The sequence below is a fragment of the Pavona decussata genome, unplaced genomic scaffold (assembly GCF_977016875.1).
Source record: "Pavona decussata unplaced genomic scaffold, jaPavDecu1.1 SCAFFOLD_321, whole genome shotgun sequence".
NCBI classification, from domain to species: Eukaryota; Metazoa; Cnidaria; class Anthozoa; order Scleractinia; family Agariciidae; genus Pavona; species Pavona decussata.
This window is the reverse complement of record NW_028145711.1, coordinates 1746306-1763371: the sequence shown is the minus strand read 5'-3', so window position 1 is coordinate 1763371 and position 17066 is coordinate 1746306. Positions and strand designations below refer to the sequence as shown.

Genomic DNA, 17066 nt, shown 5'->3' with positions numbered 1-17066 from the left:
GTTACACAATACAGGTTGGCGTTGAAGTGATCATGGAATTCAAGCAAAATGAATCAATGTGATAACCCTTAGAGCTTAAATGGGTCGAATCATGAATCTGTTTTAAGCGACTTACCTCGAACACTAAGGTTCGATTTGACTGGATGACTTTGAGTGCGTAGTGAACTCCGTTATTGTCAACCTGAATACATCTTAGTCCCCTTACTTGTCCTTTTTCAATCTTTTTCTATCTGAAAATCTTAAAGAAGCAATGCATAATTATTGCGGCTGAAATTTCAACGAGTAAGTTGTTAAATACAGGAATATCATTGACTAATATATTCTTGGTCTCCAGCTGCTGAAAGACTGGGGTTTCATGGCCTCAATATGACAGCCGAGCGAAGACATTTGTCGGAGCTTCAGAGGCCCTTCCCATCCCTCGCTGAGGAGGACGTGAAATAAAGAATATTACGGTTGGGGGCATTTGAATGGTAGCAAGGAGAATGGTCATTTATGATAGCAAAATCTCGTCTTCGGTCGAAAAAAAAAAATCCCCCTCTCCCACCCCTAGGATTTAAAAGTCGATGAGACGTGTATATGAAAGAAATGTGATGTCATCCGAACTAGTAATCTGAAGGTCGTAAGTTCGACTCCTATTAATTGGGACAAATCAGATTTTCTTTTTCCGAGTATGCCTGTGCACTGACTGAAAACAAAAATACTTCTACCATTTACTCCCCAGGCTTAACACGTACCATCACAAGAGCTAACACTATTTCACAGTTATTTTAAACAAAACAATTATTCCGCTCGCGCTTCAGTGTTGGATATGCGTGGCATGATTATATTAATCATTCCATATCCATCAAGCGCAAGTGAAACACTAAAACAAACGTGCTATAAATGTTATTTGAATGAACACTTTTGCTGTTGAAATAGACGAGGACGGCAACATCTAGACTGCAAAGTAGTCCGAACTTTGGCGTTGCCAGGTCAATCGTACGAACTGACGAACCATTCAATTGAAAATTGTAAGGCAACAGTCACTTTATCCAACTTTAAGAAACCTTAGGTCACCCTTGCGTATGCCTGCTTGAAAGGGACAAGATCTTTCTTCCATTAACACTTGACCCAGTAAGTAAGACTTAGCAGTCTTTGTACGAGTCTCGCTTTTAAGATTGAGCAGAGTTAGGCCATTTGTAACGGGAGTTGACCTTGCGGGAGAATCGAAACCGATAGTAACTTACTATTTAGTTATTCGTTGTCTTAATTTAATACTTACGCGTTGAATTGCTAGAAGAAAAGCGTTCCCAATTCAGTTGACATTGACGCTTTCCGGAAGAGTTCGTACAGTTGTCAGCGTCTATACTGACAAGATTTTGCCCGCACTTCTTGCCATCTCTGTAAATGGAATTAAGAGTGTAGACATTTAAACTTGACGTGACTCCTACACAGGCCAGGAATACCACGGCTACCTGAAAAATAAAAAAGAAACTTGTGTTCGATATCACTTGTATGCACGTTTACTTCAGTCACTCTAAACGTTTTGATATATTTGACATTTGACATTTTTTTATTATACTCTCCACTTTTACTGTTAGATAAGTGCTAAATACAAAAGGTGGAGGTATATTAAAGAACATAGACTAACACGCAGCTCAAAAATACAATTCAAAGTAAAACTAATACTGTGCCCCTTTAAAGGACGTAAATTGATAACAAAAGTAGCTAAGTAGAATTAAAAAAATTAGAAAGATATAGCAGAGGGAAAACGAAAAAATAAATAAACGAAAATAATTGGAATAAAGTATCAACGCTCTTTGTTTCTTCCTCTTCTCTGTCCGTCCATCTGCCTGTCTGCCTTTAGCTTTAAAAGGTCTCCGTCAAATAAGGGATTTCATTCCCAAGGAAACGTGTATAACAGTTTACAATGGGCTACTTCAACCATGGTTTGACTATTGTGGTACGTATTTTATGGCATATATGCCAGTGACGTTGGCCGAGAGACTTCCAAAGTTACAAAACTGGCTGCTGAAGTTATTACTAGACAAGAGGATGCCATCAGGTCCGATGGCATCTTTCAAAACCTAAAGTGATTAAAACTAGGTTTTGGATGTTTTAAATGCAAAGCGCTCACGATAAACAAAATCAGCCAGAATAATCAATGCGCCGTCCTGTGCACAAAAGCTCTTCAAACCCGCAGTAAGTATGAAACATAATTTTCGATAGACATGACAATATATTGTTTCTTTGCAGTAAGTCTTTTTGACTTTCAATTGCATACGGTTACACTGATCGGAATCCTGAGGGTAAATCAAAGTGTCAATTTTTCTTTCTTTCTTTTTATATTTCAAATTCAAATGAAAGATTCCTCGATAAATTTTCTTGTCCGCTCTACTTAACCTTCTTCGAAACCTGTTTTGTGTTCGTTTTACTGGTGTTTTTAGTTTTGATCAATATCAGCGATAAAGTATGATGAGTCAGCATTTTTTCAGTTGCCATCAGTGAAATACAGTCAGCCAATCATTTTTTTGGAGTAATTTTAACGACCGGAAGTAATCACATTGAAATAATCACTGTTTTCTTAAAATTATGCCTACGTCCTTTCATTAACTACTTTCTGCTTGCTTCCCTTCCCTCTTAAGTTTATTACCCAACAACAAAACCTTAGCAAATAACTCAAGTGCTATAGTCCAATTTACCAATTTTTATAGTTTTATTTGAATATTTAAGCAGCTTAAAATTTTAGCTAATGTACCTTTTTTTTTTTTTATTTCTAACTTGTCTTTATTTCCCGAAATCGCATACAAACTTGAATCTTCGCTCTTTATCAGTACCTACAGGAAATAAATCAGGGGCAGCCAACGACAGTTTTCTCTCAGATTCTTTGAAACGCTATTTTAGGCTATCTGGAGTGTTTTTAAAACTCCGTCGGTTCATTTTAGGCCGCGCTATAATATTTTTTATCTTTTCGTTCATTCTATGGGAGTTTGAGTCGTTTCGAAATTACTATAAGGCATCTTTGTCCATTTTCCGAAAACCTTAGGTATTATTTTCTTTCAGAAAATCTTAGCTGACCTTTTTTCGGCACCCGAAACGACCTTTTTATCAATCCAAAAACACCAGGCCTTAAATTTCCTATATCACGAAAGTTCGAGGTGAAAATTCTCTTCAGAAAATTGTAGGAGTTTAAGGGCGTTCCCAACAGGTAATTTACCGAAACGATTCGTTGGTGCCCCTGATAAATGCCCATATCGCGAAACTTTGACCGACTGTAGCTCTTGTGTATCAGAAAAAAAATCTATTTTTTTGATAACGGTTTCACTTACTTTAAAAAAATACATTTGGATGGCTCCGACTTCGTGTTATCTTCAAATCTTTAGACCTCCGGGACCCCGTATTTCTATTCACTTGTGATCTTCAGTCCCTCAGAGCTATGGTTTGAGGAACTTAGCTACAATGCCTTTTAATTTATAAAACACACATCTTTGTAGACACAAACAGGAAATGCTTTCTCTGTTGGCAAAAGTGATCAAATTAGTAATACGTGATCTCACCGACAAAACGTTTGTGTGGCAAACAGGAAATTCGTGTACCTAGAGACATGACTGTAAAACTAATTACATAATACAAATCCTTCATCAATTTCTGTCTCAACCAGTTACATGAAAACGTGTCCCCTTTAAAAATGTACTTGCAGGGTATAAAACTTCTACCCCGCGAGCACTGGTTTCTCCACCAGACACTACGCTACGAAAGGGAGAGAACCCTTTCGTAGTGTAGCATTTGGTGGATAAACCACTGCTCGCAGGGTAGGTGGCACCAAACGATACACACCGATTTGCTCACCCTCTTTCCAGTAATTTTCACTTTTCCTGGGTTTGTTGGGCGCTTTAAAAGCTTGGATAACCACATGGCCATGAGCTTTGGAACGTGCACAACTGCTTCTATAAGAATTGTTATTTCGTTTGGGTGTTCAGTAGGTTTTCAGCGCTGGTGAATAAACCCGATCTGGTTTTTGGTCTGCCAAACACCTTTCTGTTCACGGGAATGGTGTTTGAACCTTTCAAGGCCTTTTAACACAGAGGAATGTTAATATGACCCTTTAAGACGAATTCTAAGGGAACCTGTTTTCAGCGGATACCTTGTATTAAGCGGGCACTAGCAAGGGTCCCGAGGGTGTCCGCTTAATACATGTTTTACTATATAAAATCAAGGTAACAAATGCAAATTAATGCCATGTTTTGTATACATTAACAATGGCGACACACATCTCGGTTTGTCATAATCAGCAGTTCTTGATACCATATCTCTACAGGCAATGCACTTTGATAGGTGTCCTGGTCACGTCCTCATTGATTTACTAAAATACATGTAGTTTATACCATGTAATTTAAGAACATCTTAAGAACGTTTTCAGCCTCAAATCGCAATAAAATATAAGAACGGTCAGCCTCAGCTCCAAAATTAGACGTTCCTATCATAAAAAAAAAAAAAAAAAAAAAAAAAAAAACCGGAGTGGCGGCTTTTATTTCCGGCTTTTATTTTCCGGAGGAGTCTCCCCCATGGTTTAACTCTCGTTAGTGACCACTAAAGCTTGGAAATTTGGGTGGTCGCTTATGGGAGGTTCGACGCCGTGAAGTTTATCTTTTCTGTAGTCGAGAGGTTCTTAGAAGCACGTACGTTTTCTGCGTATTCCAGACCTGTGGAGTTGGTAAGCGGATCATCATGGATAAACAATTCTGATAGGCAACAAAACTTTTGTTGATGTAACCGATAGCCGGCTAAGGTTGTGGTAATGTAATGCCAGTAAGCGGGCGGTGTGCGTCACAACCCACAAAGGGTGCTGAGTAAAAATATGGAGATGGCTCGTTTGCCTTTGGTCAAGATCGAGTATACATCTCCCGAACGTAAGTCTTAGGTCGACTGACAGTCGCGTTTAAACTGGGCATTCAAACTTTGCTTCCTTTTCCAAAAAACTGTCACTAAAGAGAGCAATTTGGCAAATTTTAACGGTCTAGTGGCAGACGTAGATGCTTCTTCTTAGATACACAAGGCGATTCCGTTGTGTTATTCCCGGTTCGGAGACAACCAAAGACGAGAATATTTTTTTACGTTTATTGCCATCACGTCTGCTTATAGACGCGGTCTCTTTCTCCTAAGTTCTGCGGTACGCGAAGGATCTAGCGAGCGGGGAGGCTGCGAGCGAGTTCATTTTTGTAATTTGCATAATTTTACTGTTTCTTTGCGCGCTTAATCTAAGGAAAAAGTACGACTGCTTGCAGTGTATTTTTCATTTATTTTGCTCATTTGTAGTTTACTTCTTTTATCTCAGGGTGATAAAGATCTAAATTTCCTTCCTGGATTTGTTGGAGAGAAAAAGCATTCGCTCGTTGGCTTTTTCCGGTCGGTTTTCCGGGAGTTGAGCTACTTTGTCTACACGCTCTCTTCATAGTTTCGCTATTAGTTCAACGGCTTCCAACGGAAAAATCATAAGGGGTAGACCCGGGTAGACCACGAAAATTCTAAAGTAGAAAGGGTAAGCTAGCTTAATGTGCAAAAGTATTAGCCAAAACAAGCAAGAGTAAGTAGCTTTAGCCTCAAGAAATGCAGTAAATCAACGACCAAAACAACATGGCGGCAGGCGCGAGGTCGTCACCTTTGAAATGGCTACAAACGCGAACAAATGCTACAGCTTAAAAAGTAACCTAACCAGCAATAAGCCAATTTCTTTCTCTGACTTTGAAACGAATTTTAACCGGGGAAAAACGAGTTTCGACAGGCTGACCTCTCCAGACTGATGTTCTTGGGCGCGAAGACTACTCAGTCAAATAACGCATTCTGATTGGTCGAATTTCGTGACGTACACTGCTGGTCAATAAGGTAACAAAATCAACTATAGCAATTGACAAGTGCTACGGCTATCACGGCTTAGTTTACGCATTTTCGAAGTCCTCGGTGGGTCTTTGTATCTTTGCGAAGTTTTCGGTTTAAGTCTCCTCTCAAGAAATGTCAATACAAGAAGATACAAGATAAAAGCGTAAAAGAAGATAGTGCTTGCATCTGAACGAATGTTTCTGGTCTTGTTAAGCTATAAACCACAATATTGGTTTAAGTGACATGTTGTCATTTGTAATGGAATCAAAGATCGCTACTTTTCATGGTTAGAAGAAATCCGATTAGATGTTCTTACAAAAAAAAAAACAGAGTGTATTAAGTCCATCAGATAATACGATCGATAACTTCGTTTTGATCAAATCATTTTATTTTTCTTCAAGAAGCTTAGACAAGTGTAGGCAATCACTTGAATTCGAGTGCAACTTGCAATTTGTAATCTTTAAAAAATTAAAAGCAAACTACACGAGGAAAATTATGTGATTGCTTATAATAAATATACTTGAAAAAATGGAAGAGTAGGTCATCGTTGCTCTTCCTCGTCGGCTTCATCGTAGTCATCGAGGGACTGTACGCTTCTGTGGCTTGTGACTTTGACGACTCTGAGCGTTCAACGTTTGCGGCTGTCTTCAGCTTGTTTTCTGACCTTCTTGACCTGGTTGTTCGGTTGTCCGTCCGCTCGTTCATTCGCTTGCGCGTTAGTTTGCGTTTCTGGTTTGTTCATGGTGAAAAAATGTTATAAACGATTAAATTAAAACATCACGAAGAAGTTTCTTCATGTTTTAATCCGGCTGCAATGCTGTAGAGAAAGACTTCTTCTTTCTCCTCTAATATTTTCCTAAGAAAGTTGTAAATTGTACTCGTGTTTAGGAAAATTGCACCCTGAGCTAGGCAGGCCTATTAAAACCGTAAAGGGATCTTGATATTCGCCAAAGAACGTTGCATGGCTCTTGATTTCCGCTTCTGTTACAAGGTGTGCTGTTCAAAATTGCCGCATGTTTTCCCGCATTCTCGTCCCCAGAGCCGCCTGGTCCTCTTAGCCGCTGGAGGCTGGGCACGAGGACCAAGTGGCTCTGGGGACACAGAAATGCGGAAGTCCTAGATTCTAGGACTTCCGGTCTTCATGTATGAAGTCTTGAAATGTCATTAAATTTAGTGAGAATAACATGGCGGCTGCTAGAGGCGATAAGTTTATTGAGATACTGGCGAATGTTCTGCGTCTCCTTATTTTGGAATCGAGTTCTCTTCGTGAGCAGCTTCCAGGAACGCAATTAGAATTATTGTCGAAAAAAAGGAGGGATGTGTCAGGTGTCTCTGCCTTCGACAAATCCTTGATATTCCAGCTTTTGCCCTTTGTTTTGACCCATGGCTCGAGGTCAGTGACTACATCATTTTGGTCGCATCGCCGTTGAATGTGCTGATACGGAATCAGATATCAAACTTGACAGCATGAAACTATCATCTGCAATGATTCTTTGACGCGAATCGCTTGACCTCTCTGTATCCCAAATTAAATGGAAGGAATATTAAGTGTATTCAAGTTTATTGAAAAAAAAATAGGCAGGTTTTGGACAGTGGTGATCGAGATTAGGGAAAAGATCAAAGCAGCTGCAGTTGATGAGGCACATCTCATTGAGAATGGTAACAAGTTTTATTCTTCTTCTTTTCACAATAAACATATAGATACTCTAGAACTATACACTTTGTGATCAGCCTAAATCACACTATACAAACCTGTGAGGGTTAATCTTGTACAATGTTATGCAAATCATTAAAAGGAAAATGACTACAGTATGTTCGCATTTTTAGGATGGACCTGGCGTTTCGAGGGCTCAATTTATAATAAAGATGGACCATCTGATGGATCATTCAAAAATTTGGTTCTATGCTTATTACACCTATTTTAAAATCACTGGTGATCCTTGCAATCTGATTGGCTCTCAACAGTGCGATTTATTCACGAATTACACTTTTTTTGTCTCCAAATTGCATCCCTTTAGCCCATGAAAATAAAATAAAATATAATAACCACTTAAAAAATGGGTTTCTTGAGGCAAATCAATAAATATTAACATTGACAAAAAGAAAATGTGATTTCAAAATGGGTGTAATAAATTACTAAATATTGAACTTTGCACTCCACTCAGTTCTATTAACAATTATACTTTTAATAATTTTAATACATGAATGTCATTAGAAGGATAATCTGTGCCCATACTGTTATACACAGATGACTGATTGTCGGGCAAACTAGTAACACTCCATCTCTAGCATGTATGCCTGCAAATTAACTACCATACAGATTCATCGGGTTGGATTATCCATATCTGTATAATTTCACTCATTTTGACTTCAGCACACATTAAGTCATTCACTTATTATATTACACATTGACATTTGTGTGTTTAACTGTGTTATGTGTCTGTAGCCTTCAAGAGATTTATTTTGAGTTCATTGGGTTCAATGAGTGTTCCAAATATTAGGTAAATAAAAAAGTTGTTCTAAAAAAGACAAAATGTTGAATGCAATTTCTATTATGACATAAAATACAATGAATTTTCATATTTTTAGTGACACCCTTTTTATGTCTCAAAGATAATTCTAACAGTATAAGATTTGAAGGGATGACAGTGCACATGTAAATTATTTGTATTGCCCTCTTCCACTTTCAAGTAGGTCATTTCCCAAATTCCACCACCAACCCCTCCCCCCCCTGAAAAAAAAAACAATCAAAAAATGGATGTTGCAAAACTTAATAATATTGATAGGGAAATAATTATTTTTAGACCTGTTCCAAGGTATGCTAAGTGTCATGTTTCCAGATGTAACAGCAACAGAGAAAACAAGAGATATAATTTCAAATTCCTTAGAGATGGTGGATCCTGTCATCATATCATTGAAGTGAACTCAAACAGAAAGAACATATTTTACAATGCTGCTGGATACCAACATAAATGAGATAGAGGCCTTCTTGCTGCCTTACATCACAAAGCTATAGAGCTGAGAGAGATGTCCCTTACTGTGCTTTATTCCAAGTTAGAAATTTGTGGGGAATGCTCCAGCCATTTGTGATCGCCACTTGGGCGAGAAGCAGTTTGCACCGATAGGCTCGGGAAATTTTTTAGCCATTCAATTGCGTAGAACTGCGAGCTCTTTCACTTTTGTCTCGATCTCAGCCAACGAAAGCTCCTGCGAAGATAGTCTCTTTTTCATTAAAGACTGCAATTCGTAAATGTTTTTTATCTTGTGAAAACAAGGTTGACAGGTTTTTTTTTAGGAAAACGTAACTTCCCTTCCCGAACAAAAACGCTAAAAGACTTTTGCCAACTCCACACCGTGTTTCCTTCACGAAACTATTGACAGAGCGGTTTCTAAAAACCCGTTTGATTATAACACCTACAGATGTTTAACAAATTTGCCAACGGCTTTTTCGGAGAATCTTTAGCGATTTTTTAGCGTCCGCCATCGTGCTGCATTTCCTTTTTACGCTACTTTTATTTTTCGCGCCAGGCCGCCGATCTCTGCCGCTAACATTTTCACTTCCGTTTTAGATTTCTTTTGTCAGGAACTAGCCAATCAAATCCTGTGTCCCCAGAGCCTCCTTTTCCCTCGTGCGAAGGCCCCGCCGGCTAAGAGGGACAGGAGGCTCTGGGGACGAGAATGGTTTTCCCGAGCAAACGCTCGCCTATGCAAACGCCAAGCTTCGCAGGTCTATTAAACCCGTAAAGGGATCGTAATATTCATGAAAGAGCGTTTATTTTGTGGTCAAACACTAAAGAACACTCGCGCACTGGTTTTGTAAATGACGCTCCGTAAGAAAGGAGGACGCTCGGCACGAATCTTACGCAACGGATAATGAGATGCACGTTTTGTATTCAACCGGAACATTTTGGTTGGTAACTTAGTATTTCCGCGACAGTATTGGACATGGATGGATTCCATCAGTCTGTTGTCGTTTGTAAATCTTTAAATTAGGTCGGAAATTACAGACACTAGACTGATATAAACACTTTTAAGTGTTTAAGAGTTACGGAACTCTTTGATGAGACCACAACCATTATCTGCGGTAAACAACCACAAGATTTCCCCGACGGGCTAACTTTCACTTTCACTTTCGATACAGTGTGTAGCCTGATTCAATAACAGAAAGGAGCGAGCATGGCAAATATACGATGACGATGATCAAAGTTCTGTATTAATTTTTCCGTTTCTTTTAATGTTTTGCTACAGAACATCTGATAGCGCATATTAGTATTCTGGACTCTTCGACAGAAAATGCTTCCGGCGTTGCAAATACTATCTATTTAATTTCTGCTTTGTTTTCTTTCTCTACACCCAATTAGAAGCGACTGACTGATACTTTAATTCTTTGAACCGGAACCACACAAACACTCCGGCTTACTATGGAGCTCATCAACATCTATGAAACTGATTATTAAGCACCATTGCCGGATTAGCCCAGTTGTTGCCCAGTGGTTGCCAAGTTATTTTGTTTCTCTTAAGCTAGCGAAGAAAACAATGACCGTTTTAACCTTTTAGCCAGAATAACATGATTGTGCACGATGTAGTGTGACGACTATATTAATTGCGGGTGATGTGAAATGCCGGCGAATTGGTTTCTAAAATATAAATAGACACTACAATTTGATGTTAACACTCATCTGTCTTAATCTTAGCAAATATTCCGCCGAATTTCGTAAACAAAAAAAAAGAAAAGAAAACAAAGAATGAAAACTGTTGAAAAATGTTGTAATATTAGCTGGAAACAAAGACGTTTTTTTAATATTCTGCTCGCCAAATGTCGCAGAATCTTTCATGAGGTCAGCACTTGCCGGTTCACAAACTGAAGAGGACTGTAATTCTTTCCTTATCTGAAGATTTATTTAACATTCACCATCTGAAAATCTCTGATCCAATCTACAATATTAGCGATGCACAGTTCCGTTCACAATTCGTTACTAGGTAGAAAGTCTATTTGCGCAACAAGTATTTTTACACGGAATGCCCGCAGGGCAGGCTGTGTCAGGTATCTTTTTTTTTTTGTCTTCGTAGTAGTCAGAATTCAGCACATTAATTTATGCATTAAAATATGTTCTCCCCTAGTAGGGATGTGTTGTTCTGATTGCCTTCAACAGAAGCGGCCGAATCAAAATCTATTATTTAGGCACATATTACGAGAGAGGGGACCCACTCATCCCCTCCTGTGTGACGTCAAATCATCATTTGATTTATTCATTAAACCTACATTAAATTCTGCCCTCTCCCAGATGGGATGTATTGTTCTGATTGTGTTCAACAAAAACGGCCCAATCAAAAGCCATTATCGGCGCGTATATCATGAGGGAGGGGACCCACTCATCTCTACCTGTGTGACGTCAAAGCAAATCAGCATTTAGAAGATTGTTTTCGTTCAATGGCGGCCAAATGTATGAATTTAAGACTCTGATCTGCCGTTTTCAGAAAGAGAACAAACCTTTTAATTTGCGAGTGGTAAATCGAAATAATAAGTTCTAAGTAGTACTCCACAGTTTAAACGGTGGAAATTGGGAGAGTTCACAGCGAAGAAACTACACTTTCACAAACAGATCGAATATTTCAATGCGGGGGTTATGACGTTATCGCAGAGTTATTTCCGGTATGATTCCCTGTAACACAAAAATAAAATATCGCGCATTCTCTCTGAATAAAACCATTCAATTATCTCAATTGCGAAGGGAGGATAGTTTTTTAAAATCTGCGAAGAATACAATGAGGAATAAATGGGGGGTTGTTGCGAAAACCATTAAGCATTCAGTGTAAATGCCATTAGGGGGGCATCTTGTTACCACAATCACGAGAACAGTATAATCCCAAGCCTACACTATTGTAATGCTACTAAATTTAATTTCAATTACACAATTACACACGTTACTCTTCCTTATTTAGCTTAATACTACGCGTGCAGTTACATCATTGTCATGCAGTGTATTAACTTCGGACTTTGCCGGAGTACAATTGTGCAATCTGCTTTGCTCACTAATTTTTAAAGTATTGCTCGCGTTACTATTTCGTGACATTATTCCTCATCCGAATGATCTGAGATCACAAATCCGTTTTTGGATTCTCCCAAAAAAACCCACCCTATGATATCATGGTTTGCAACATGTCCAAACCTGGGGAGAAACTAAAGTATGTCATATACAAATAATTTATCAGACCTACTAAATATTCTACGTCACGCACATCAGTGCTTCTTTCACGACACCAAACAAGACGTCAAGCAAGCCTTTGTGATTTAAGAACAAACAAAGGAGCTTTACACGACCGTGCATTGGTGTATATAGAACACCAATGTTTTTATTTTAGTGGAATATGAGGTACTCTTGATTTTGGGAGCTGATGATATTGTCAATATGACCAGCTCCCAGTTGGCTTGATAGCTCAGTTGGTAGACTGAACACTGCACCGGTATCGCAGAGGTCATGGGTCCGAATCCCGTTTAACCTTGAATTTTTTTCGGTTTTCTTTCTGCAACTGCTTTAGTTGGGTACTTACTGCGAGGATCTTTCTATTTGATTAATTTATTGAATAGCTAAGTTTCGCCAGAGCTGATCAAATTTGGCGTAATTAAATAAATTTTGACTTGTTTATTTATTGATTTATTATGACAGGCTTAGAAGACATCCAGCGAGAACTTTAAAAGTATTTTCAGTGGCGTCGTGCAATTAAGTACTTTATGCCCTGAGGAATTTGGCCTGAGGAATTTGTTCCACCAATACTGCAAAAACGTAATTGCCGCTCGTCGGCACTAGATTTTCATATTTTCGTATTGAAGGCAAACATTCTTTAGTTACAGTTACACGGAACAGCTATGGGCTCACCAGTTTCTGTTGTTGTAGCAGAAATTGTCATGCAGGATATCGAGGAACAAGCCCTAGCAACCTACAAACGGACACTACCGCTCTGGTTACGGTACGTAGACGACACCTTTACAGCAGTGCAAAAAGACGAAATCGACAATTTTCACGAGACAGAATGCTGACATACAGTTTACTAAGGAGATCGAAGAAAATGATAAGATACCTTTTCTAGACCGCTTAGTTACCCGTAACAACAACAACAACAACAAACTAAGTACTACGGTTTACAGGAAACCAACACATACTGACAGACTACTGGACCAGTCATCCTACAACCCTACTTCTCACAAAGCAACGACTATACAGACCTTAACAAGGCGAGCACAACTGGTTTGTGACTCACCTGACAGACTCGCAGACGAAAACAACTACTTAGACAACGCCTTCGACAAGAACAACTATAACAAGGACTTTGTTAGACGCAACACTTACAAGAACACTGAACCTAACGTCACAAACAACGACGCGGCTCCCGTAACTACTGTAACTATACCTTACGTAAGGGGCACTTCTGAGACTATCGCACTGATTCTACAACCCTACAATATCCGTGTAGCTCACAAACCTATAACCACTTTACGACAACTACTGACGAAAGTTAAGGACAAAGACGAACCGAACCACAGACAGGGAGCAGTTTACAAGATCAAATGCTGCGACTGCCAGGCCACTTATATTGGTGAGACCGGCAGAAATTTGAACGTACGACTGACTGAAAACAAACGAGCAACTAGAAATGGTGATATCAACAATCACATTGCTGAGCACCATTTACAAACGAACCACAGAATCGACTGGGACTCTGCCAAGTGCATTACCTACAGTACAAATTACTATCAACGACTCACTCTGGAAAGCTGCTTTACTTACCTAAAACAAACGCAACTCAACCGTTGCCTACAACTACCTGCACCATACAAACGACTTATTGACAACAACAACAAGACAGGCAAACAATGGACATTTTACTAACAATAGACCCACGGACTTTTTGACTAACAAAAGACGGATCGAAACGCACCAATCACTTTTTACAGTCTTCACAGCCAATAACATCGCGGCTTACTGACAAACGACCAATAACATCTGGACTTCGTTGACCAATCATGTTAACAACCAGAGACGTATATACTACCTTCTGACGTTCCACAATTCACTTGACTCTGAAGATGACTTCCGCTCAGGTTGTCGAAACGTCAGTCAAAGTCACCACAAACAGTCCTTCTCAGGACTACACTCACCCGGATGATCATAATTTACGTACTTATGACATGACTCCCGGGTTCAAACCATTTACAATTTTATCAGATCTCTGTTGAGGACCTAACTTTCTTTTGAAACGTCCGGTCAAAACTTCGGGCTTTGTGCTTCATCAGGCGCGATAAGAAATCTTTAAGTTCTAGTATGAGTACAAGCGCAAGTGTTTCCAATAGACAAAGAGTGCGCGCACGTGAACCAGTGTCAGTTTGGCGGGAAAACGATATAGCTGTCGTCAGTTTTACTATGAATTTTTGTGAGAGCGGAAAGGGCTTCAGCAGCTATCATAATGTAAAACAATTGCTACAAGTTTGTCGCTAACAAACTATGAAGCTTCCTGGGATATATATAGTTACCTCTTCTTTAGTTAATCTCGCCAAAAACATGAAGTAAAATCTCGTATTATTCGTAGTCGTACTAGAATCTAAAGGTATAATGGCTGGGATTAATTCCTCAGTGCACACAGTACTTGCTTGCAGGAAGAGAAAAGCGAATCTCACTCACTTTAAATCCTCATTCGAGTCATCGTAGTAAACTCAACTTAACAATCAGGATTCAAGTTGATATTAAGAACAATGCCAGACAGCAGGTTTAAAGTAACAGCAATTGAACGAGAGGCTGAAGTGTTTTTACTCATTTCATTTTTTAAAACAAATCATCAATAAGCACGGCAGGAGCAAGTTATATGCTAGTGGTCATGATGAAGCGGATACGCCGGTGAGTTTGCGTTAAATGTTTTATTTGAACGCAATTGTAAATACAAAATAAAAATTGTACCTGTGTTGTATTGAATTGTTGCTTATCAAAATACAAGTGTGAACCAGTGCAATTCTGAACCTTTTTGAAAATGCAAGTGTGAATACAAGTGTGACCGAGCTTTTCTTGTCTTCTAACATCATGTCATTTTTTCAACCCCTCCTAAATCTACATCTCCTGTCCTTGTCTATACTACTAGATGGAATGACAAGGGCCAGGCTTTCGCTGCAGTTATCAGTTGCACCGATGCACATAGATCTATTAGTAGCAATAGCGGGCTGGTATGCATAGCGTCTGTAGCGTCTGCGGCCTCTAATTCGAAAACGCTTCTCTTTGAAGTTAAACGGCTCGTCAGTTGGACTTCTATTGCATCGATGCTCCTGCCAATGCAAACGAAAATGTCAACAAATATTGTATATCACTTGTACATGGTTTATTTCTGGTTACAATCGTCTTTATAAAACTTGAGTTCTCAGTAGCAGTTCGCGGCCAGTTTGTTCGCAACTTCTTGCACAACCCAACTGTCTCTTTTGAATTTTGGACAATATTTCCGGTCTGGCTTCTAAACTTACAAAAAACAACTCGAGCAATATCGTCACAACACATCTAGTTCAATAACGGCTATCAATACTTAATTTAAACTGATTATACACTCTTTTCTTTCTTTTCTTGTTTTTATAAGAATATATTTTACAAGAATATTGAGGCTTAAATTTGAGGAATATTTTAAGAATAAACACGAGGCTGAGATTTTGAAAAGGATATATTTGTGTGTTGAAAATCTGTCAATACAATACAATTATATGTTTTTAACTCAACCGTATAAAATTATTCCTTTCTCCAAACGGCAAACCAGCCAACAAAACGAAAAAACCTACACTAGCTATAGCCAAATGTTCGATGCTAATGACAGTTCGATGAACGGTACATGTAATAAAAGCTAATATATATATATATATATATATATATATATATATATATATATATATATATATGCACAGTATACACCACAACAGAAATGAATCAAACTGCTAAAAGCGTCATGATATTTTTTTTCTGTGATATTGATACCAAATATATTCTAAAACGGAAGTGTCATATTAATGCTGCAATTAAAGAATAATACAAGAATTATTTTTCAGCCTAGAACCAGTATAAATATATAAATTCAGCCTGGGCCGGAAAACCAAACTTTTTTTTTTTATAAAAAAAGTGTATTTCAAAGGCTCATTCGCGGCTACAAAAACGAAACGTTTTAATACCGAATGGGGGAGCGAGCTCAGAACAAAAGTTGAATTAGCTTAATCAAAATGAATCCTTGCAGCCAACTGCGAAGATATAGCAGTAAGGGCAACATTAAGTTTTCATTTCGTACGAAAGAAAAAAAAGTTGCACCAGTATCAAGCAGCACCAGGAGTTCACGGCATTAACAGCTCGTAATAGGCCCTTTAGCGAGTTATCAGACACAACAAAAATTGTGAAATAATACGACCCTTTCCCGTCTCCAAGTCGGTGTAACACCACGAGCGCTGCTCCTTCCACCGCCGCCCCGCGGCAAGCCTCGTACCACTCGCTACACTCATCGAGTTTTGGTGCCCTTCTCGCCAGAAGGAGAGCACTTGAAAGCTCTTTGAAAACAAATTAGCAAAATTTGGTTTCTTTTTCATTAATACGGTATGTCGATCATTCACATTGTGGTATAAAATTGTGAGTGAACCAGATCGATGGAAGCACTTTGTTTGAGAATGAGGCCGGGATTTCGACAAAGTTGTATTAAAACATTCAGTAACGTTAGGGAGTTAGGGAGAGAGAGTTACACCATATAGGTTGCCATTGAAGTGATCATGGAATTCAAGCCAAATGAATCCTTATGATAACCCTTAGAGCTTGAATGGGTCGAATCATGAATCTGTTTTACGTGAGCTACCTCAAACACTAAGGTTGGATTTGACCCTTTCTGGATGACCTTGAGTGCGTAGTGAACGCCTTTATAGTGAACCTGAATACATCTTCGTTCCTCTCCTTGGCTTTTTATCTGAAAATCTTAAAGAAGCAATGTATAAAAATTGCGGGTGAGATTTCATCAAGCACGTTGTTAAATACAGACTATTATTGACTAAAATATTCTTGGTCTCCAGCCGCTAAAACAAAGGGCTTCCATGGCCTCAATATGACAGAGAGGTGGGGAGACATTTGTCGGGGCTTCAGAGGCCCTTCCCCTCCCTCGGTGAGCAGGGCATGAAATAAAAAAAATTGCGATTGGGGGAATTTTAATGATAG

The 17066-nt window shown here is 38.9% G+C and overlaps 1 protein-coding gene across 2 annotated transcripts in view; it reads right to left on the bottom strand.

The window, feature by feature from the left end:
- Positions 1–17066, bottom strand: part of LOC146453980 (uncharacterized) — a 61605-nt gene that overhangs the window by 1642 nt on the left and 42897 nt on the right. For both annotated transcript variants that reach the window (XM_085096081.1, XM_085096080.1), the window contains exon 3: positions 16714–16829. In XM_085096081.1, the coding sequence (XP_084952207.1) occupies positions 16714–16829 (116 nt within the window). The remainder of the gene's footprint in view (positions 1–16713; positions 16830–17066) is intronic.